The 23,787-nt window shown below is 40.8% G+C and overlaps 2 protein-coding genes across 6 annotated transcripts in view; one reads left to right on the forward strand and one right to left on the reverse strand.

Moving 5' to 3' along the window:
- Nucleotides 1-18,590, reverse strand: part of ZMYND12 (zinc finger MYND-type containing 12) — a 36,185-nt gene extending 17,595 nt beyond the window's left edge. The window contains exons 1-3 of one of the 2 annotated variants that reach the window (XM_057534054.1): nucleotides 18,366-18,590; nucleotides 7,530-7,671; nucleotides 5,875-6,046 (exon numbers count right to left, since the gene is read on the reverse strand). In XM_057534054.1, the coding sequence (XP_057390037.1) occupies nucleotides 5,875-6,046; nucleotides 7,530-7,671; nucleotides 18,366-18,475 (424 nt within the window). In that variant the 5' untranslated portion in view covers nucleotides 18,476-18,590. The remainder of the gene's footprint in view (nucleotides 1-5,874; nucleotides 6,047-7,529; nucleotides 7,672-18,365) is intronic. The other variant, XM_057534058.1, reaches the window with a different exon arrangement.
- Nucleotides 18,591-18,854: 264 nt separating this feature from the next.
- On the forward strand, nucleotides 18,855-22,898 carry PPCS (phosphopantothenoylcysteine synthetase). 4 transcript variants are annotated; one of them, XM_057531524.1, is made up of 3 exons: nucleotides 18,855-18,964; nucleotides 19,713-19,816; nucleotides 21,585-22,897. In XM_057531524.1, exons 1-3 carry the CDS (start codon nucleotides 18,919-18,921, stop codon nucleotides 21,906-21,908), a joined length of 474 nt encoding a protein of 157 aa, XP_057387507.1. In that variant the 5' UTR covers nucleotides 18,855-18,918; the 3' UTR covers nucleotides 21,909-22,897. The 4 variants fall into 4 exon arrangements, with proteins under 4 accessions (XP_057387507.1, XP_007164717.2, XP_057387511.1 ...); XM_007164655.3 differs by lacking the exon at nucleotides 18,855-18,964 and adding an exon at nucleotides 18,975-19,540 and having other exon boundaries at nucleotides 21,585-22,894; XM_057531528.1 differs by lacking the exon at nucleotides 18,855-18,964 and adding an exon at nucleotides 18,982-19,095.
- Nucleotides 22,899-23,787: the final 889 nt, after the last annotated feature.

Consider the following 23,787-nt stretch of genomic DNA (forward strand, 5'->3'; position numbering starts at 1 on the left):
GAACTATATATTGGCCTGTGATGCTGGGGCACAAAGTATAAGGGATCAAGTGGCAGGAAATGAGGCTAAAGAGGTAGGCAGGGCACAGATCATGGAGGGCTTAGGAAGTCGTGCCAAGGATCTTGATGCATGTGGATAAAAATTAGAGGACTTTCAGAAAGGGAGCAAGAACCGGGTTTAGATTTGAAGAATCCTCTGCCACTATGACGAGGAGAGACCAGAGGGGAGGAGGAAAAGGAAAACACTCACTAGAAGACTTTTGAAATAGTTCAGGCAGGTACTAGACCCTGAAATAAGGCAGCGAATGAAGATGGAGTATAAAAAAGAGACATTCAGAAGCTAGAATGGTTATGTGGTTAACCATTTCATGTGGTTAAGTGAAAGTCACCTTTATTTCTAATAGTCAAATACTCTTGACACTTAACCCTTTTTGTTTAGTTGTGAAGATACATAATAGTTTCCTGCCTACGCTTGCCTCCTAGGGAGGTTGTCAGAAGTGAGCAGAAAACTACTTTGAGAACGTTCTGCAGAGCAGGAGACATGCCCTGCGTGTGAAGGGTTCTGTGTGATGGATGCTGCAACAGAAATGGCATCAGTAAAGGGTCAGGAGATGAAGACACGGATCCCTCATAAATCAACCTTCTGTTCTTCTTGTGCTTCCACCCAGGCCTACTTCATATGTAAGCATTGCTTTATTCTGGTTGTAATCATACCTCTCTGAAATACAGGAGAGGTGAGGAAGAAGCAGTCAACAAGAGGTAGCAAGTAACTTTGCCTGACCGATGCTCACACTAAAATGGGAAAATATTAGATCAGAATCAAGAGGCCATGGCCCATGATCCTGGCTCATGTTAATTAAATAGGCAAGCCACATTTTCCACCTGGGTTTTGCTTAAAAAAATAAGAGCTTTAGACTGAGGCCCTATCAAATTTAAAGAAGCAAATGACTCTTAGCTAAGACATTTATCTTGGGAAACAATTGGTAGGGGGCACTGATATATATTGGAAATTTACATTTTTCATTGTCCAGTTCTCATTTACAGAGGTATTGCTGAAAAAAGGAAGGCCCCCAGGTCAAGCCGAACCACATCTAAACAAGCATCAGTCCCAAAGGAAAAAGCCTACTTGCCAGAAAAAAACTACAAGGCTGCAAATTCAGAGAGCAGGGTATAATGAGGTGAGAAGAACAAGCTGTGACAAGCAGGTCAGAACTAAGATTGTGACCAGTGAGTGGGTAAGTTCAGGCATGCCCTCCTACATACAGTGCTTACCTGGAGAGGTGTAGGGATGGAGTAGAGGTAACAGAGACCTAAAGTTGCCAAAGCAAGTGAGACTATCCCAAAGGGTGACTTTCAGAGTATATGCAGTAGAGAGAGAAAGGATGGCCAGTTCATGGAGCAGTGGTACTTGTCTTAAGGGTGAGACAGCAGGCTTACACTGGGTTAGTGGCAGATCTGAGAGACATCATGGGGGAAGATTTTGCAGGCTTGCAGATGAAACTAAAGGACCACAGAATAAAACAGTCACAGACGATTCAAAGGTGTGGCTGTGAGGCACGCAAGGGAAGCAAAAGGAATCATTTACTGAGGGCCTGCCTTACACTATGCCTTATACATGCCTTACACTAGGCTAGGTCAGCTGCATCTGTAATATAAGTCTGCCAACAACCCTGCAAAAGAAATATCAGAGGAGGAAACTGCGCATTCATTCAACCCTATATTCATCTAATCTGTTGAGTCTCTACCACTCTGCCAGATGCTCAGTGCCTGCTGGATCCCTGACCTTAAAAATTTCACAGTCGAGTGAAGTCGTTACACAATAAAGAAACAAAAAGTGAAGTGCTAGGAAGGAAATGAACAGGACACAGTGATCAAAAAAGGCACGGAGAAACCTACGTTGGATGATTAGGGAACACCTCTCTGAGAAGGTGGTGTTTAAGCAGGTACCTGAAGGTTGAAAAGAAATCAGCCATGTAAGAGGGAGAAAACAGCATTCCAGGTGGTATGTGTGAGAGCCCTAAGGTAAGAAAAAGCTTGATGACTAGGATCACACGGCTAGTAAAGAGTTGGAATTTGAACCTAGGTTCTCCCGGTTCCAAAACACTAAAAACAGTGGGGGAAGATGAGTAAAGTGGCTCCTCTTTGAAGTGTTACTGAAAATGTCATTTCTAGTGCGTTAAAATTCCGAAGTTTTACTTTGAAAAAAAGGATGAATGCCTCTTATTTTTCCACTCCAGTCTGGAGGAATCTCTAAAGTGGGAGAGGCCTGTCCACAGGGGATGTGATTTATTTAGACTTTCAAAAAGGTTGGCAAGGTTTTAAATCAGTAACTGTGGGAGTTAGAATGAAACCTTCCATTTAGACAGCACTTTTCTGCTTGCAAAGCACTTCCATGTCCATTATACATGAATTCATTTAAACCTCAAAACAATCCTGTGAAGAGGACTCAGATTCAACAAATGCTTACATAGTTCCCATTTAGGTTCTAAGGAGTTTTTGAGTACCTTCCCTGCACTAAGTACTGTTCTGGATGTAAAGACACTATGAGTAGAAAGAATAGACAGAGTTCCAGTTCTCCCTGAACTTATGGTCTAGTGCAGGAGAGGAACTTTAATTAAATAATCTCATCAAAAAATGTATAATTATTATCAAAGTGAGTGCCCAGAAAAAAGAAAGAGGTTTCTAAGTGGATACATAAAAAGAGACCTGACCCAATCTGGGGGCTTGGGAAAGGGTTCTAATCAGGGGGTGGTGACTCAAGCTGAGACCTGAAGAATGAATAGGAGTTAGTTAGGTGAAAAGGAAGGGAAGAGAAGTGGGGGGAGTGGCTAGAGAAGAACCTTCCAGAACAAGGAAGCATCACAGTGCTTCTGAGGAACCAAGAGAAGGCCAACACAACTGAAAGGGAGAGAGAAAAGAATGAGAGGTGAGGTGAGAGAATTCATAAAGGCTGGACCAAACAGGGACTCATAGGTTGCTTTAGGAACTTGGTCTTTATTTATTGGAGTGACTTGGTCTCATTTTGTTTGGAGACCAGGTTGGAAGGAGGCCAGGGAAGATGTGCAGAGACCAGTTGGCAGGTAGTAAACCAAATAAAAGATGATGGGATTTAGGCCAGGGTGACTTTTCCAAAATCCCATAGCTAGTCAGTGTCAGAGATAAAGAGAGCCTGGGCTGTATTTTCTTGTCCAGTGCTCTTCCACTAGTTTGGGAGGAGGGACAGTCCAGAATGGGGAGTCAGATCTGAGTAGGCTAAAGAGGGCATTCTTGCGGCTAAGTGGCCTGGTATGAAGTCGGAGCCCAAACCAGTGAGGAGGGGGTCCAGGCAGAAGAGGCTTCCCAGAATAGGAGTCAGAGCCCCCAAAAGGAGAGGAGGGCATCTGCAAGGGGAAAGGATAGGATTGGAGATGGGAGTTTGGCTCATACAGGGTAACCAATTAAATATATAAATACATCAATGGAAATGGAAGCCAGCATTCTCACTGTCAGAGAATGGAGCTATAGACATGGAATGGGAGAAAATGAGATTGAACCCTGTGGATTTAAATGTACTCCTATGGACCCATGATCATATACAGATACAGATGTAGAGACGGAGATGGAGATTTAGAAATAATGCGCATATACACATTATTATATCTACACATGTTCCCTAATTCTGTCCATTGAGAAGCCTGGGAGCAGCCCCACCTCAATAGCAACGAGTATGTCCAGTGCACAACTCTTGGCTTCTAAATTCCATTTTCTACTAAAAGAAATCAGGGTTCCTTGGAGGTATGATCCAGAAAGCAGGAAAGTGATCAAAGAACAATGGGGAAGAATTCCCTGGCAGTACAGTGGTTAGGACTCCACACTTTCTCTGCCTAGGGCTCAGGTTCAATCCTTGGTTGAGGAACTAAGATTCCGCAAGCCACGTAGCCAAAAAAAAAGAACAATGGGGATGTGTTAAGGAGACACAGAAGCCAGTGTGATGGACTGCCCCTTGCCAAATCAAGGACAGTTTGAACATCAAATTAATGATAGTAATGGATTGTAACCCACTAAATAAAATAGGAAAACAACAGTCTATGTTGCTATAAATAAATAAATGAATTCATTGAAAGTTTGTTGAGGAATGGAATATTTATATAGTTCTAAATACCTCTCTATAAAATACTTATTAATTGCAAAGAGAAGAAAGAGTAACTTTACAGAGAAGAAGCCTGGCAGACACCACCTTAATAAAGTAACTTAAATGAACATCATCAATAATGGAACAAAATAAAAACATGTGCCAACTTATAGGATGGGATGAGAAGAACACAGCATCACTTCAGTGATATTCCTGCCAAAGACACATCACCTGAGTCCAGTCATGAGGAAACATCAGAGAAACTCAAATTGAAGGACATTTTATAAAATAATTGGCCTGTAATCTTTGAAGGCGTCAAAGTCATAAAAATCAAGGAAAGATTGAGAAACTATTCCAGAATGAAGGAGACTAAAGACACATGGCAACAAAATGAAAAGTGTGATTCTGGACTCTACCCTTCTGCTGTAAAGATGTGATTGGGATAACTGGAAAAAGCTGAATGGGGTCTGCTCAGTAGATAATCATGGATGATAGTTGTATTGTGGTTATGAAGGAGACATCTCTGTAGGAAATACATACTGAAGTAGTCGAGGCATAGGGCATCAGGTAAGCAACTTACTCTCAGATAGCTTAGCGAAAAAGTTCTTTGTACTGTATTTCCTACCGTTTTACTTTTTAAAAAGTTTTTTTTTTAATAGTGTCTGTTAAGATATAAAGTAGTAGTACAGGGCTTCCCTGGTGGTGCAGTGGTTGAGAGTCTGCCTGCCAATGCAGGGGACACGGGTTCGAGCCCTGGTCTGGGAAGATCCCACGTGCCGCGGAGCAGTTGGGCCCGTGAGCCACAATTACTGAGCCTGCGCGTCTGGAGCCTGTGCTCCGCAATAAGAGAGGCCGTGATAGTGAGAGGCCCGCGCACCGCGATGAAGAACAGCCCCCGCTTGCCGCAACTAGAGAAAGCCCTCGCACAGAAACGAAGACCCAACACAGCCAAAAATAAAATAAATAAATAAAAATAAAGTAGTAGTACAGTACCTAAAAGGCTGTAGATGCTCAAAAATGTTAATTCCCCTCAAAAATGCTAATTCTCCTGTTGTAGCAACCACCATGTGTGATGTCTGTGCCCTGCTCTCAGAACTGCCTCTGCCATCCATAGGAGCGGGTTCCTATTTTCGTGTTTGAACTATGTGACCCTGACACAAAGGTAGATACAGATAGATGCCACACTCAAGCTGAGTCAACACAATTCTTTCTTCCAGGAATTTAACATCGGAAATCAGATGCTAATTAGTTTCTATAACCCACCTTGAACCTGCAGGATATGTAAATTCAATGTAAATTCAGCTACATCTGACATTTTGGGGTAGCTGTCTTCTGCAGTAAGAATAGGGTAGAAAAATCTGGTCTGCAGAGATGGAAAATAAAGCAGATGCATAGAGAGAAACCTAGAAACAGAGACAAGAAACAAGACCCCAAGACCCAAGAGAGAGAAACAGAGACCACCAGCCTTGGTTTGTTATAGCATTCTGAGTATAGCATCTCATGAAGTCTCACTTCCCTTAGGACACCTCAGCATCCTAATAAATTTCCTCCTTTTGCTAAGGCCAGCTAGAGTGGATTTCGTTCAGTTTTACCAAAAAGTCCATGACATCTCCTTCCCCACCTTGTGCCAAACTTTACAGCAATCCTGCTCTTCCACAAAAGGTATCCTGGTGCCACTGCCAAAGCTGGATGTTTTGGCCACTGATATGACCCAGTATAGCACTTCTTACAGGCTCCAGGGGGTCTCAAGTCAGTTTCACTTACCAAGGCTGGCCTCAGCCAACAGCAGGTAAGCAGGTACCAGCTCTACTGAACTCAGGCCATGAACACTCATGCGGAAGCGAAGAGAGTGCAAAGCTGCTGGGACAGCATCTTCATGTTTTCCTTCAAAGATATATTTCTGGGCTACGGTGTAGCAAAATTCGATCAAATGCTTCTGCGGAAAAAAAAAAACTAGACTATCTGAGACAGTCTAAGGGTGAAAGGCAATGGTGGCTATAGGTACACCTGGAGATAGGGCCAACACCTGATGACCTGCTCGAGAGCACACAGTGAGCCTGTCTGCACTGAGGCGGACATGTGACCCAAAATAGGTGATTAAAAAGCCAAACTCTGGGGCTTCCCTGGTGGCGCAGTGGTTGAGAATCTGCCTGCCAATGCAGGGGACACGGGTTCGAGCCCTGGTCTGGGAAGATCCCACATGCCACAGAGCAGCTGGGCCCGTGAGCCACAACTACTGAGCCTGCGCGTCTGGAGCCTGTGCTCCACAACAAGAGAGACCGCGATAGTGAGAGGCCCGCTCACCGCGATGAAGAATAGCCCCCGCTTGCCGCAACTAGAGAAAGCCCTCGCACAGAAACGAAGACCCAACACAGCCAAAAATAAATACATTAATTAATTAATTAATTAATTAATTAATTAATTAAAAAAAGGCAAACTCTGGACTGTGAGTTCCTCAAGGTCCAGGAACAAGTATCTTTTCATCTTAGGTTGGTGCTTGGCATAAATGAGTGCTCAATATAAATTTATTAAATGATTATTATTCTTACATTTCTAATAAAATTTTAGTTTAGCAAAGCTGTAATGTCTCAGGACAATCTAAAATGTTCTGCCTTTCTATTTGAGTTAATTTTGAAAGAAACATATTTTTCCTTCTGGAGTTATCCTGCTTCACTAATATCAGAAACAACTTTAACTCTGCATTGTTCTAAGGCCACTCTCAAAGTGTCACAACACTAAAATTGATGACTCTTTTGAGATTTATAGCTTATAGAGCATTATTTTTTTTAGAATAATTCAGATGCTACCAATGCCATAGTAATAGTTTTCCTAATCTCCTTTATTTATTAACTAGTATATTCATACATCATTTTTTGACCTTCTACTTTGTGCCTGGGTTCTTATTACAATACTTGGCATATATGGGTGTTATGGCTGAATTTTGTCCCCCCAAAATTCATATGTTGAAGCCCTAACCTCTAGTGACTCAGAATGTGACTGCATTTGGAGATAGGGCTTTTTAAAGAGATAAGTCAAAATGAGGCCATGGGGTGTCTCATAATCCAATCTAACTGTGAGGACAAGTCTGCAAGCCAAGGGGAGAGGCCTCAGAAGAAACCAACCCTGCTAACACCCATTGTTGATCTTGGACTTCCAGCGTCCAGAACTGTGAGAAAATAAATTTCTGTTGTTCAAGCCACCCAGTCTGTGGTACTTCGTTACGGCAGCCCTTGGAAACTAATGCTGCAGGTTTTCAGTAGATATGTGGAGAACAGCAATGGTATTGAGGACATAAAGACCTAAAACCAAGTCTCTGCCCTCAGAGGTTATAGTTTAGTGACCGTGCACAGTACAACCTTTTCCCTGGACAGGTTCTCTGCACCCGTGAGTTAACCCTGCAACCGTCCTATAAGCCCTACCTGCCGCTGCTGCAGCTGCTGCAGGCCATGCTGCCGTTCTTCCTCTGAGTTGTAGAAGGGCATGGAAGTGCGCAGGGGAATCAGGAGCTGACATATCTTCTCATGGATGCTGCCCCAATCAGCTCTTTGATGAACCACACCACTGACAACAAAAACATGGACTTCATTATCTTTACGTTTGGCTTGACCACTGATTCTCCTGGCCCTACTGCTGGCCCAGCCCTAGAAACTAGAAAAGTAAGCTCAGCACAAACCAGGCAGGGAGCCCAAAGCCATTTCTGACACAAATTGCTTTTCCTTCATGTGGTTATTGGATGGTGTAAAAACCAGGGGTGTGGGAGGATGTTGTTTCGCAGGCAGTTATATGCCGTGGTTATTCTGCTTTTCTTCTTCATTAATAAAAACAAAGACAACTTTAACTCTGCATTGGTCTAAGGTCATTTTCAAAATATCTGAACACTGAAGCTGATGAATTTAAGGGTCTTTTTCTTAGGGAAAGGAAAGAAATTTACATTTGATGAGGTTCTAGGAGACACTTTCCCAATAATTAGTATGTATACCAATTATAGGTATATATATATATATATATATATATATATATATATATATATATACCAATTATAGGTGTATATATATATACCAGTTATAGGTATATATATATATATATATATATATATATATATATATATATATATATATATGTTGCATGGCTTGGGAGAGCACCATTTGCATTGTCTTCTGTGCTCTAGGAGGGCCATTCACATAGAACACACTGTGAATGCCCTCCAGTCCTAGTGGTGCAGCAGGTGGTCATGAAAGTAACTGTTTAACTTTTTGAAAACAAGACAAAATCATTATTTTCTTAAGGCAAGGAAGCACGGGTGTCGAGAGTGAGTAGTTACTCTAGGCCTGTACTCCAAAGCCAGTCATTTTTTAGTTCTCCAGAGGGAAGCATTGTGGCAGTTTGGTATACAGCTTTTCTGACTGTTTTATATGCATACTTAGTATTTTTTAAACACTTAATTGGACAGCACAAATATAGAACATTCGCATCATTGCAGAAAAATTCTATTGGACAGCACCCCTATAGAGAATCTACTCCCATTCTTTTTCTTTTTTTTTTTTTTTTTTTTATGGCCATGCCATGTGGCTTGTAGGATCTTAGTTCCCCCGACCAGGGACTGAACCCACATCCTTGGTAGTGAAAGCGTGGATTCCCAACCACTGGGCCACCAGGGAATTCCCTCCTATTCCTTACATAATTGCCTCTATGAATGACTCCCAAATCTATTACCCAATCTGACCCTTCCTCCAAATATTTTTATATAATTGATACATAATTGATATTGATATATAATTCACATACAATAAAAGTCATCCTCTTAAAGTGCACAGTTCAATGTTTTTATTATATTCATGAGGTCATATAGCCATCACCCTATCTAATTTCAGGGCATTTTCATCACTCAAAAAAGAAACTCCGGGCTTCCCTGGTGGCGCAGTGGTTGAGAATCCGCCTGCCAATGCAGGGGACACGGGTTCGAGCCCTGGTCTGGGAAGATCCCACATGCCGCGGAGCAACTAGGCCCGTGAGCCACAATTACTGAGCCTGCGCGTCTGGAGCCTGTGCTCCACAACAAGAGAGGCCGCGATAGTGAAAGGCCCGCGCACCGCGATGAAGAGTGGCCCCCACTTGCCGCAACTAGAGAAAGCCCTCGCACAGAAACGAAGACACAACACAGCCATAAATAAATAAATAAATAAAATTAAAAAAAAAAAAAAAAAAAGAAACTCCATTTATTCTAGCAGGTACTCTCATTCTTCCCTCCACCCACTGTTGCCCAGAAGCCACTAATCTATTTTCTCTATGCATTTGCCTGTTCTGGACTTTGCATATAAACGGAAACAGACAATATGCCTTTTATGTCTGTATTCTTTACTACTGAATGCTATTCCACCGAATGGCTATATCATTTTTTGTCTATCCATTCATCAGTTGGTAGATATTTGGGTTGTTTCCAGTTTTTGGCTATTATTATTAATGAACATTTGTGTACAAATTTTTTGTGCATATGTTTTCAATTCTCTTGGGTACACCTAAGAATGGAATTGCTGGGTTATACAGTAACTTTATGATTAAACTTTTGAGGACTGCCAAACTGTTTTAACATAGGTTGTACTACTTTACAATCCCACCAGTGATGTATGAGGGTTCCATTTTTTCTACATCCTCGTCAATGCTTGCTATTTTCTGTCCTTTTTTATTACAGCCAGTATAGTGTGTGTGAAGTAGTATCTCATTGTGGTTTTATTTTGCATTCCCTTAATAACTAATAATGTTGAGCATCATTTTATGTGCTTATTGGCCATTTGTATATCTTCTTTGAAGAAATGTTGATTCAAATCCTTTGCCCATTTTTTAAAACCAGGTCCTTTATCTTTTTATTGTTGAGTTTTAAGTGTTCTTTTCATATTCTGAATAATAGATCCTTAACAGATATATGATCTGCAAATATTTTCTCCAATTCTGTGGGTTGTTTTTCACTTTCTTGATAGTGTTCTCTGATGCACAAAAGTTTTTCATTTTGATGGTGCCCAACTTATCTATTTTTCCTTTGGTTCCTTGTGCTTTTAGTGTCATATCTAAGAACTGTTCCCTAATCCAAGATCACACAGATTTACAACTATGCTTCCTTTTAAAAGTTTTATGATTTTAGCTCTTATATTTAAGTCTTTTTGAACATGTTGTAAAGTACGGGTCCAAATTCTTCTTTTGCATGTGGATATCCAGTTATCCCTGCACCATTTGGAAGGGGCCATTCTTTCCTTAACTGAATGGTCTTGACACCCTTGTTGAAAATCAATTGACCATACAATTAATCTACAACTAAGGAGACAAAAATATACGATGGAGAAAAGAAAGTCTCTTCAAAAAGTGGTGCTGGGAAAATTGGACAGCTACATGTAAAAGAACATTCTCTAACACCATATACAAAAATAAACTCAAAATGTATATAAGACCAGAAACCATAAAACTCCTAGAGGAAAACATAGGCAGGAACACTCTCTGACATAAATCACAGCAATATTTTTTTGGATCTGTCACCTAAAGCAAAGGAAACAAAAGCAAAAATAAACAAATGGGACCTAATTAAACTTAAAAGCTTTTGCACAGCAAAGGAAACCACTGACAAAATGAAAAGACAACCTACTGAATGGGAGAAAATATTTGCAAATGATACAACCATTATATATAATCCATCATATATAAATAGCTCATACAACTCAACATCAAAAAAACCAACAACCCAATTAAAAAATAGGAAGAAGAACTGAGTAGACATTTTTCCATAAAAGGCATGTAGATGGCCAAGAGGCACATGAAAAGATGCTCAACATCACTCATCATCAGTTAAATGCAAATCAAAACCACACTGGCTATCATCAAAAAAGAACACAAGTAACAAATGTTGGCAAGGATGCGGAGAAAAGGGAACCCTCATACACTGTTGGGGGAAATGTAAATTGGTGCAGCCACTGTGGAAGACAGTATGGAGGATTCTCAAAAAACTAAAAATAGAATTACCATATGACCCAGCAATTCCACTCCTGGGTATATAGCCAAAAAAAACCCCCCAAAACATTCATTTGAAAAGATACATGCACCCCAATATTTATAGCAGCACTATTTACAGCTGCCAAGATACGGAAGCAACCTAAGTGTCCATCACCACATGAATGGATAAAGAAGATGTGACATATATATATATATATATATACACGTACACACACACACACATACTGGAATACTACTAAGATAAAATGAATGAAATTTTGCCATTTGCAGCAACATGGATGGACTTGGAGGGTATTATGCTAAGTGAAACAAGTCAGACAGAGAAAGGCAAATACTGTAATGATATCACTTATATGTGGAATCTAAAAAATACAACAAATTAGTGACTATAACAAAAAAGAAGCAGACTCATTGATATAGAGAACAGACTAGTGGCTACCAGTAGGGAGAGGGGCAATATAGGGGTATAGGGTTAAGAGGTACAAACTACTATGTATAAAATAAGTTACAAGGATATATTGTACAACATGGGGAATATAGCCATATTTATAATAACTATAAATGGAATATAATCTATATTTCATTTTTAAAAACTGCAAAAAAAAAAAAAAAGAAAAAGAAAATCAATTGGCCATAGATGTATGTGCTTATTTTTGGACTCTCAATTCTATTCCATCAATCTATAGGTCTATCCTTATTCCAGTACCACACTATCTTTATTACTGTAGCTTTGTAGTAAATTTTGAAATTGAGAAATGTGAGTCCTCCAACTTTGCTCTTTTTTGAGACTTTTTTTAGCTATTCTGGGTCCCTTTCATTTTCATATGAATTTTAGGATAAGAGTGTCCATTTGTGCGAAATGACAATTGGAATTTTTATGGGGATTGCATTGAATCTGCAGATCAAACTGTTTCATATTAAGTCTCCCAGTCTATGAATATAAAATATCTTTCCACTTATTTAGGTTTTCTTTAATTTTGTTCAACAATATTTTGTATTTTTCCAGTGTATAAGTCTTGTACCTCTATGATTATTCCTTTATTTAAAGTGCTATTGTAAATGGAATAGCTGTCTTAATTTCATTTTCAGATTGCTCATTGCTAGCATACAGAAATATAACTGATTTTTGCATATTTATCTTGTATATTCTGTAAACTTGCTGAATTCATTTATTAGCTCTAATAGTTTTTTTGTGGGTTCTTTAGGGGTTTCTCTATATAAGATCATGTCATCTGTGAAGAGAGATACTTTTACTCCTTCTTTTCCAAGCTGGATGCTTTTTATTTCATTGTCTTCCCTAATTGCCCCAACTAGAACCTCTAGTACAATGTTGAATAGAAGTGGTGAAAGTGACATTCTTGCCTCATTTCTGATTTTACAGGGGAAAGATTTTATAGTCTTTGACTATTAAGTATGATGCTAATGCTGTGTTTCTCTATGGTTCTTTCATAGATACTCTTTACCAAGTTACAGAAATTCCTTTCTATTCTTACTTTGTTAAGTATTTTTATCATGAAGGGTGTTGGATTTTGCCAAATGTTTTTTCTGTATCTATTGAGATGATTATATGATTTTTTTCTTAATTCTATTAAGATGATGTTTTATATTGATTGATATTCATATGTTGAACCAACCTTGAATTCCTGGGAGAAATTCCATTTGGTCATGATATATAATTCTTTTTATATTCTGCTGGATTTGGTCTACTAGTATTTTGTTAAGGATTTCTGCATCTATATTCAAAAGGGATATTGGTCTGTAGTTTCCTTTTGATGTTTTTCTCTGGTTTTGGTGTTAGGATAATATTGGCCTCATAAAAAGTTGGGAACTCTTCCCTCCTCTTCTATTTTTTGGAAGAGTTTGTGAAGAATTGTTAAGTCTTCTTTAAATATTTGACAGAATTCACCAGTGAAATCTTCCTAGGCTTTTCTTTGTGAAAAGTTTTTTGATTACTTAGCTAAATCTCTTTATTTATAGACCTACTCAGATATTCTGTTTCTTCTTGAGTCAGTTTTGGTAGTTTGTGTCTTATTAGGAATATATTTCATCTAGGTCTTCAAATTTGTTGGCATACAATTGTACATAGTATTCTCTTATAACCCCTTTTATTTCTGTAAAGTTGGTAGCAATGTCTCCACTTTCATTTTCTTTTTTTTAATATTTACTTACTTATTTATTTGGCTGAGCTGGGTCGTAGTCGCGGCATGCAGGATCTTCGTTGAGGCATGCGGGATCTTTAGTTGCAGCACACAGGATCTTTAGTTGCAGCATGTGAACTCTCAGTTGTGGCATGTGGGATCTAGTTCCCTGACCAGGGATCGAACCCGGGCCTGCTGCATTGGGAGCGCAGAGCCTTAGCCACTGGACCACAAGGGAAGTCCCTCCACTTCCATTTTCTGATTTTAGTAACTTGAGTCTTCTTTTCTTTGTCAGTCTAGCTAAAGTTTTGTCAATTTTGACCTTTTTAAAGAAACAACTTTTGGTTTTGTTGATTCTCTGTATTGTTTTCCTATCTTTTATTTCATTTATGTCTGCTGTAATCTTCACTATTTCCCTCCTGCTAGCTTTGGGTTGAGTTTGCTCTTCTTTCTCTACTCCTTAAAGTGTAAGACTAGGTTATTGGTTTGAGATCTTCCTTCTTTTTTAGCTGTGTTTACAGCTATAAATTTCCTTCTAGGTACTGCTTTCACTGCATCACATCAGTTTTAGTATGTTGTGCTTTTGTTTTCATTTCATCTCAAAGCATTTTCTAATTTCTCTTGTGATTTCTTCTTTGACCCACTGGTTGTTTGTGTGTGCTATTTCTACACATTCATAAATTTACCAAACTTCCTTCTCTTATTGACTACTAATTTCATTCCATTGTGGTTGAAGAACATACCTTGATATTTTCAATCCTTATAAATCTACTGAGATTTTTTAATGATCGAACAGCTTGTCGACCCTGGAGAATGTTCCATATGCACTTGAGAAGAAAGTATATTCTGTATTCTATAAATGTCTGTTAGGTCTAGTTCATTTATAGTGTTGTTCAGGTCTTAAATTTCCCTGCTGATCTTTTGTCCAGTTGTTCTATTCATTATTGAAAGGCAGATATTGAAGTGCCCAACTATTACTATTGAATTATTTATTTCTCCCTTCAGTTCTGACAGTTATTGCTTCATGTATTTTGAGACTGTGGTTGGATACATACAATCATGGGTTTCTGCATTACTATTGCCTATTATATATTTTTATTTAAATGTGAGAAAGTTAGCTATTTAATTCCATTTATACATATTCCAAAACAGGTAACAATAACCTAGGGCAGGGATTAGCAAAGTTTTTCTTGGGGCCAGATAGTAAATTTTGGGCTTTGCGAGCTACTTGGTCTCTGTTGCAACTACTCAACTCTGTTGTTGTAGCATAAAAGCAGTCATAGACAATACATAGCTGTGTTCAAATACTCTCTCTCCTACCTTTCTTCTGGGACAACAGAAATGCGATAAAATATCTTCTTTATAAACTGTGACAGCTCTCACAGAAATGACAAAAAGCATTTTTAAGGGTTTTTTGATAATTATTGAAAACAAATCAATAAAAGCACTTAACAGCCAGAATAAAGAAATAGGTGACTTCCACAGGGTATTTATTTAATACGGGCTTAATGAGTAATTGTGTGAGCAATGGAAATATTAACTTACTTAACTGCCTGAACTTTTTTTCTACAGACAGCACCTGCATATCTTGCCTTTCTAAAGAAAGGGCGCATATTTATATATTCCTGAGCTCTCTTTATTCATCTGTATCACCCCTCACAGCCATCACAGGGTCACGCATAAAGAAGGAGTTGAAAAGTATGCTTTCAAATTAGGGCTCACAATCAAATAGCTTGTGGGCCAGACATGTTTTGTTTGGCCATTACCATGTTTTTAAAACTAATTTGAATGTCATTAGGCGGGGCATTCATTCTCCAGTTCACCATAGATCTTACTATTGAATACCACTTCACTGTTTTCTCTTCCTGGACAGTGAAAGCATTTTAATTTGTGTCCCATATGTTAAATGAAAGGAAAAATTATTGCAAATTACTCTTATCTATATGTTATGACTTACTAACCTATAGTATTGAAGCCTCTTTCACCTATAATGTTTCACTGTGTACTTTAATAAAATTGCCTTCTCTTAAAAATGTTCTATTTCCTGGGAACATTCTCACAATCCAACACAGAATGATATGCACAAGATTACACAGAGTGTATAAAATAAATGTATTTATAGGAAAAGAGCATAAAGAAATTCACCAAAATGTCAGGCTATTAATTATCTGGGTTGTGAGATTATGGATTATTTTTCATCTTTATATTTTGTATTTTCAAGTTTTCTGTAGTGTGCATGAATTACATTTATAATTGGGAAAAATTATTTTGCAAAAAAATAAACTTTCACAAATTCAAGTTGACTGTCCTTCCTGCTCTTTAAATTTGGGATGAGGAAAAACAATATTTATTGAGTGCCAGCATGGTCTTAGGCATGGGGCTAGATGCTTTACATTCAACCGTGAAAACCCTGGAAGGGGATATTAAAGGCCCTCATTTGTGAGATACAGAACAATTATCACAGTTTTATTTTCTGGAAAAATCATGAAATCTCTAGGACACAAGGATATAGAAATCTGGAGAAAAGGTAGGGGGAGAGTAGAAGACCTTAAAAATAATTAAAGGAGGTGAAAGAAGAGAAAGAAAATAATGGAGGATAAGGGCATAGGAAATAATTTATTCATGCATTCATCAAATATTTAGTTTCAATTATTTCAAGATACTTTGCTGGAGACCATAGGTTATACACAGATGGGTCTGAAACAGATCAAAAGATAACATACATATGACAGTCCTTCTACATATTCAATATAATATCCTGCATTAACAGAGCATAATAAAATTGAGCTAACATGTTCGCCAACAACTAAAATGAGGCAGGGAAATAAGAGTCATCTGAGAGGTACAGAGTAAGTACAAAGTGAGTTGAGAGGAAGGAGGAATTGCTTCTGGCTGGAGGGATGAAGGGGACAGGGGAAGAGGTAGGTGCTCATATCAGGCAAAGGAGTCTTATCTCTCCCCAGAGTGCCAGTCCTGTACTTAAAATTGTTTACTCAGGACTTCCCTAGCGGTCCAGTGGTTCCAACGCAGGGGACCCAGGTTCAATCCCTGGTTGGGGAACTAAGATCCTACAAACTGCGCGGCCCAGCCAGAAAAAAAAAAAGACAGATATTAAACAAGTAAAACAAAAACATAAAAGTACAGAAAAAGTGAAGAAAAAATGTGAGAGAGAAAATCAGATACGGGCATTTAGGTTGGGTTTTCCAGAAAGACCTCTTCGAAGAAATAACATTTCTGAGAACAGAAAGATGAAAGAGAGCTAGGAAGATTCGTGATTGTAGGGAAAGTTCCCAGCAAAGGCAACGGCCTGGGCAAAGAAACTGAGGGAGGAAAAGAGTTGGCAAATTAGAATTGAAAGAAAGCCTCTGTAACTGCAACAAGGAAAACAGGGGATGACTGGTGGGAAATGAAGATAGAGAAGCAACCAGGGCTTTGTAGTTTCTGTTACAAATTCTAAATTGTATTCTATATGCATTGAAGAAACAGCAATGAAAACACAGATGCTGTCCTTGCCCTCACGGGGCATACAGCCTAGTGAGGAATACAGACCACTGAACAAGTGATTTCAATCCATGTCATAAATCTGAGGCTAAGGGACCTAAAGAGTGCTGTGAAAGCACTGAGGAGGGACACCTAATTCAGTCTCCACTGGGGCCACTGCAACTGAGAAGTTACGCAGCCTTCAGTGTCTACCTTCCAATCTAAAACCATCCATGACCCCCCAGAGGATAAATTCCAAACTCCTTGATCTCATGTCACTGTTTGGCCCTAACCTTTATCTTCTTGGTTTAAACTCCTACTACTACCTATCACAATGATTTTTAAACTTTTTTTTTAACTCAGCGTACAGTAGGAAATACATTTCACTAGTACAAAGACACATATCCACATAAATCATTAAAACAAAAGTTTCAAGAAACAATTCAAGTAGGATTACTCTGATACTTTCTTTCTTTTTTTTTTTTTTTTTTTCTTAAAATGCTGGTTGTGATTTATTCATGACCTGCTAATGGGCCCTGGACTGCAGTCTGAAAATCAGTGACTGCTCCCTCCATGGTTACCTTCTCTACCCACCTCTGAACAAAGTCTGTTCTCTCACCCTTTACCCAAGCAGTCCTGGATGCCAGGAGTGCTCTACCTTTCCTTCTTCATTGTTCATTCACCTAGCAACTTCCTTCTGACCTCTCAAGACCCAGCGCAAATGTTACTTCTTCAGAGGAACCTTTCCAGATACTGCCCCATCACCATGCTTCCATCCTTAGAGGTCCCAGGGAATAGTACTCCCTGAGTGACAGCACTTGTCATGTAGGGTTGTATTATAATGACTTTCTTTTTTAAACAAGTTACTTGGCTCTGGACTAGGTTTCTGGACGTCAGCAACCTAGCTGTTTTATCTCAGGTGCCAAATAGGGTCCAATCTGAAGCAAAGATCAGTGGGTGTTATGCTGAATAAATGAAAACTGATCTCATCTTGTACTACCCTCCCCACACTGTCACCATCTTGGCTATGCTCTGACAAACTAACTTTCTATCTATTCCTCAAACACACCAGAGTCTTCCCTCCCTCGGAGCCTCACTGTGCCACTCTTCCCCCAGCATTTCCCTGGCGGGCTGTTCCTACTCTAACTTCAGATCAATAGTCTACCCTCAGAAAGGCTGTCTGCCCAACCTCCCATCACATGTCCTTTGTCTTTATGGCATTTATCACTCTCTGAAATTATCTTGTTTTGTCTGTTGGTTTACTTATCTTTCTCGTTAGATTTTTTTTTTTTGCCAGAGCCGCATGGCATGTGGGATCTTAGTTCCCCGACCAGGGATCGCACCCTCTGCCCCCTACAGTGGAAGCGCGGAGTCTCAATCACTGGACCGCCAGGGAAGTCCCAGAACATTAGATTTTTGAGGGACGTGGTCTCCCGAGTTTCCCCCAGTAAGTTCAGCACCTAGAACAGTGCATAGCGCACAGTAGGCGCGCAACAAAACATCCGGGGAGGAATGATTGAGTGGGAGAGGAAGCGGACGCAGACACAGAAGTCTTAGGGACCTGTCTTGAAGCCGCTTTGAGGGCTCCCTGACTGAGAGAGAGGGGGTTGAGGCGCGCAGGTGCCACGTTTCAGGGCCTACCAGTAATAAGTGACTGTGCAGGCCCCGCAGACCCGCTCGGCCGGAGCTTCGCACACCTCACAGCAGAGCCGGCGCCCCTTGGGCACCGCAAGAGGGTAGATCACGTTCATGCTGCGGCAAACGGTGTTGTCGGTCTCTAGGACCGTTGCCTGGCGAGGACACACTGGACGGCGGTGTCACGTGACCAACAAGGCGCAGCCTCATTTCGAGGGCAGGGGGGAGGGGCGTGGCTCGACTGACACTTGGAGTGTGTTTGTAGGGTTTAAAAAAAACAAAAAACAAAACAAGCTCCGCACTACAAATCCAAAGGTTAAATGGCCGGGCACTCAAATTTTAGCAAGGTCCAAGCCTAGCAGGGTCTGTATGGTAGCCGGTAAGGGTCAAACACAGCCAGCTCTTCACCCAGACTAGGAAACTAAACGAGGGGGTGTGACTCCTCCAGCTGCCTGCCCAGCCGAGAACTCCAGCCAGCTCAGTGTCAACTGCGCACGCTGTGGGGCGGAACCAGCACGCATTTCCAGACCTGCAGAAACCCGGCGCTGGCTTGCAGCGCATGGTAGCGAACCGCCCCCTCACTATTGCGGCTGCGCGTGGGCCAGGTACCGGGGCAGGGGGCGTGGCGCCGAAGACCCTGTAGCTTGCGCTGGCGCGGCGCGTTCCGGGACTGATGGCGGCAGTGGACCTGGTCGCCGAGTTCCCCCAGCCCGCCGGTGCTGCGCGCTGGGCCGAGGTGATGGCTCGGTTCGCCGCCAGGCTGGGTGCGCAGGGCCGACGGGTAGTGTTGGTCACGTCCGGCGGCACCAAGGTCCCCCTGGAAGCCCGGCCTGTGCGCTTCCTGGACAACTTCAGCAGCGGGCGGCGCGGTGCTACCTCGGCCGAAGCCTTCCTGGCCGCGGGCTACGGGGTCCTGTTTCTGTACCGTGCTCGCTCTGCCTTCCCCTTTGCCCACCGCTTCCCGCCCCAGACCTGGCTGTCGGCTCTGCGGCCCTCCGGCCGAGCGGCTTCGGGCTTGCTGAGCTTGGAGGCGGAGGAGAAGGCACTCCCGGGCTTCGCTGCGGCTCTGCAGAGCTACCAGGAGGCTGAGGCTGCCGGCACCTTCCTGGCCATAGAGTTCACCACTTTGGCAGACTATTTGCATCTACTGCAGGCTGCAGCCCAGGCGCTCAATCCTCTAGGTGCGTGCCTTTAGGTGTCCATCGGATGCCGGGAGGCAGAGCCTTTCCCCCAAGACGCGCATCCCCTTACCCCCTTTTTACCCACGACTCTCACAGCGGGGGAACCTGAGTTGAAAAGGAGCTGACCCCATACCCTTCTCCGATTTATTACACCCTGTGCTTCTTTTTGCAGGCTCTTCTGCGATGTTTTACCTGGCTGCGGCCGTGTCAGATTTCTATGTTCCTGTGTCTGAAATGCCTGAACACAAGATCCAGTCATCTGGGGGCCCACTGCAGGTGATGGGCGCTTCTCTTCCAGAGATCTGATTCCCTATAACCAATCTTGGGTTAATTTCCTTTTGATCTGGAGATGGCCTTTCTGCATTCCGTATGTGCTAGGCACTAGGGATCAGAGATGACTAAGACACCGCTCTCCCTCAAGGACCTCACAATCTAGTGAGGTTGCTGGACACAGACATAATTACTGTACAGAGTGATAAATGCTCTAGTAGAGGTACGTACAAAGTGAAGTCAGAGCATGGGGTGAGTGAATCTCGGGGAAAGTCAAGGCTTTCTGGAGGAGATGGCTTGAACTGGGTTTTAAAAGATGAGCAGAGGGTGTACCAGACAAAGTAGGGAAGGTCACTCCAGATAGAGTAAATGACTGGAGTTTGGAAATGGGCAGTGTGTTGTGAACTGAAGTTGTTTGGTAAGGCTGGAGAGCCTGGAGAGTGGTGGGGATGGAGGGCAGACTGAAGAGACAGCTTCCTACGTAGAAGATTTTGTATTTCTTCTTAAGGAGCTTGAACTTTATCCTGTGGAGCCAAGGGAAACCAAAGTAGGAGAATGAGATAAAGTTTTTGTTTGAGAAGAACATTCTGGCATCAGTATGAAAGATGAATTAGAGAGAGTGGTGGGGGGTGATTAGATGGTGGTTATTGTTGCAGTTTAAGGAAGAGGTATGGGGAAGGTAGTGGTGTGGTTGAGATGCTGAGATGATCTGGCTACTTGGAACCTGAGGGAATTCTTAGTCATTTACTGGGTGATACAAGTAGAATTTAAATAGGAGAAACTACCTGTGGGGCACTTGCTGACTTTGTAGAATAGTTCATTTGTTCATTTCTTCAACAAATATTTATTGAGTACCTACTATATGCCAGGCCCTATTGTAGGACCTGGAGATAAAGCAGTGAAAAGAAACATACTGTGCCCTTGTTTTGATTATATTCTGCAGAGGAGACAATAAGTAAGTCAAATGCATACTGTGTTAGGTAGTGATAAATGCTAAGGAGAAAAATCAAGCGGGTAATGGGTATGTGATCCCTATCACACTTGCTAACTCTTTGAGGAGAAATCCTGATGGTTAGCTTAGTGATTTCATACTTTTTCAATTCTGGGAGCTTTAGTTTATCCTGTAATTCCTGTCATTCTTAGTTCTATATTGAAAGTACACAAAACGACTCAACATTCCCCTTAGAAGGGATTGAGAATAATATAGTAGTATTTGATGAATGAAAATACAGTCACTTCTGTTTCCTCAATGCTGAGATGGTACGTGACAATTTTATTTTTTTTTTAGAAGTTACAGCTTTTAAATGGAATCAAATAGCCAGTCTAGCAATGCAAGAAATATTTTAGGCTAAGAGGTTTAAAAACTCAACCTTATTTGAGCTTCCGCCAAACTAACATTTGCATAAACAGATTATTTGCATTTGTTTATTTGAGGGTTTGGTTTAAAAAATAAAAGGGAATGTTTGAGAAAATGTAATGCTGTTCTTTAGAGCTCTATTAATGGCGATGAGGTTTGCAGAGCAGGGCTAATTCATAAGACATGGTTTGCCGCAGAATATGTATGAAGCCTTGAAATCAGGCATCCTTATGAACACTACAGAGGCAAGGCTTTTAAGTAAGCATTTAATATGCTTTAAAAAGTTTGAAGTGAGAAATCCCACTTAAACTGACAGCCAAACATCTGAGTCTCTGCTTCTTTAGTTTCCCTCAAGATTGACCTGGTTGGTAGGTAGTAACCTTGTTTGCTTATTAAGTTTCTCTTTTTCCAATACAGATAACAATGAAGATGGTGCCAAAAATGCTTTCTCCTTTGGTTAAAGACTGGGCTCCCAAAGCATTTATAATTTCCTTTAAGTTGGAGACTGACCCCTCCATTGTAATTGATCGTGCACGGAATGCTTTGGAAATTTATCGACATCAAGTGGTGGTGGCTAATATCCTTGATTCACGTCGGTCCTTTGTGGTTATTATAACCAAAGACTCAGAAACCAAGTTATTGTTATCAGAGGAAGAAGTAGGAAAAGGCATAGAGATAGAAGAGAAGATAGTGGATGATCTTCTGTCTCGACATACCGCTTTTATACATGACAAAAACTGAAGTAAAAAGCCTTTATTTATAGGATCAAAAATTGTTCAGTGGACCAGGGCTCTTACAGATGGTGAGAACTAGAATAAATCCTTTGCTTTCTTAAAGACAGAAAATGAAGGGGAAAAGCAGTGAGTGGTGTGCAGACGAATATTGCTTGGTGTTTGTCTTTTAAAGGTCTTTTAATACTCATAAAACATGAAAACAAAGGTAAAGCAGTTATGACCAAACCACCTGACACACTCACCTGAATGTTATCTTGATTTTGAAAATGATTCAAGTTGTTTCTCACCTAAAAAAAAAAAAAGAGCTTATTGGGAATTATATTCCTCAAAATATACATGTGGGGCCTGAATATCAATCTTCTTCATACTGTAAAAGGGATTATGGATGCATGAATGGCCATGCTTTGAAGATCAAATATTTGTTCATGCCTACTATGTGATAGGCCCTGAGGATTTTGAGGATTCAAGAGATGAATAAACATGTCTAGTTTGGGAAATAGATATATAAAAAATTAAGTACAATAAAGTGTGTGCCCCAAAGCCAACACAATGGAAAGGATGATGTTGTGTTTTTTTTTTTTTTTTTGAAATTTACTAAAGATGGGAGTAGGAGAGAAGGACACCTCCCCAAAGATAGATTACCTATAGAATGATGATTGTCCCACTACATTTACTCCTTGCTTCTTGTCCTAGACTCACTCCATATTTGAGTTAAGAATTTACCTTTCAAATATTTTAGAACTGCTCTTGAGGGAAAGTTAACCCAGGCTTCTACCTGGGGCCATGCAGGGCCCAGTTGGTGGCCACTGCCCTGAAGGAGGCATTACAAGGTGGTAAAGAGTATGGGTTTTGGAATCATCTTAGCCGGGTTAGACCCTTCCAGCTGTGCCACCGATTAGCATTGTAAACTTAGATACCTGACTTAGTTTCCTCATCTATAAAATGGTGATAATTTCTCTGCAAAATAACACCATTTGTTGTGAGGATTAAATAAATAAAATGGTGAAGGTAAAGCATGAGTCTGGCACTTGGCATGTAATTCACATTCAATAAATGGTTGCAATTGCTGTTTTTCTCACTTAGCAAGGCAGTGTTTTCAAAGCTCCCACTGTCCTGGACTTTGAGTTGGGAGTGCAAAAGAAGTAGAGTCCAGAGAAATACCCTAAATGATCCATAGGATGGTCCGGATGCAATGTGAAACACTACCATTAAGAACTAGGTAGAAGCAAGTACTCTACCTCACATAAATGAGTTAAAATGCAATTCATGGAGTGAGTTGGGAAGGGTAGCCCAAAGTGTGTCTGATAATAGAAGTACAATAAACTTTAATTGAAAAGATATGAACAGAAGTGCTAAGATACATCTAAATACTTCAGGTGAAGTGTTTAGGAAATGTGACTTCATTAAATCAGGAAGCAGAGGAAAAGTAACTGCAGCAATCAGGACTTCTCTGGAGGCAGAAATCCTATTGAACAAAAATCTTAAATTAACTTCTGGTCCAATTGGCAAAACCTAAAAAGCAACAGACTAGGCAGTGGCTGCAGTACTAAAGGGGCATGGAATAAAAGATTGATTTTCTTCCCTACATCTATAGCTTATGTGGATGATGGCTGTCATTATCTTTTTTTTTTTTTTAAAGGATTTTCTTTTTATTTATTTATTTATTTATTTTATTTTTATTTTTATTTTTGGCTGTGTTGGGTCTTCGGTTCGTGCGAGGGCTTTCTCCAGTTGTGGCAAGCGGGGGCCACTCTTCATCGCGGTGCGGGGACCGCTCTTCATCGCGGTGCGCGGGCCTTTCTCTATCGCGGCCCCTCCCGCTGCGGGGCACAGGCTCCAGACGCGCAGGCTCAGCAATTGTGGCTCACGGGCCCAGCTGCTCCGTG

This window comes from Balaenoptera acutorostrata, chromosome 1, assembly GCF_949987535.1.
Source record: "Balaenoptera acutorostrata chromosome 1, mBalAcu1.1, whole genome shotgun sequence".
NCBI lineage: Eukaryota > Metazoa > Chordata > Mammalia > Artiodactyla > Balaenopteridae > Balaenoptera > Balaenoptera acutorostrata.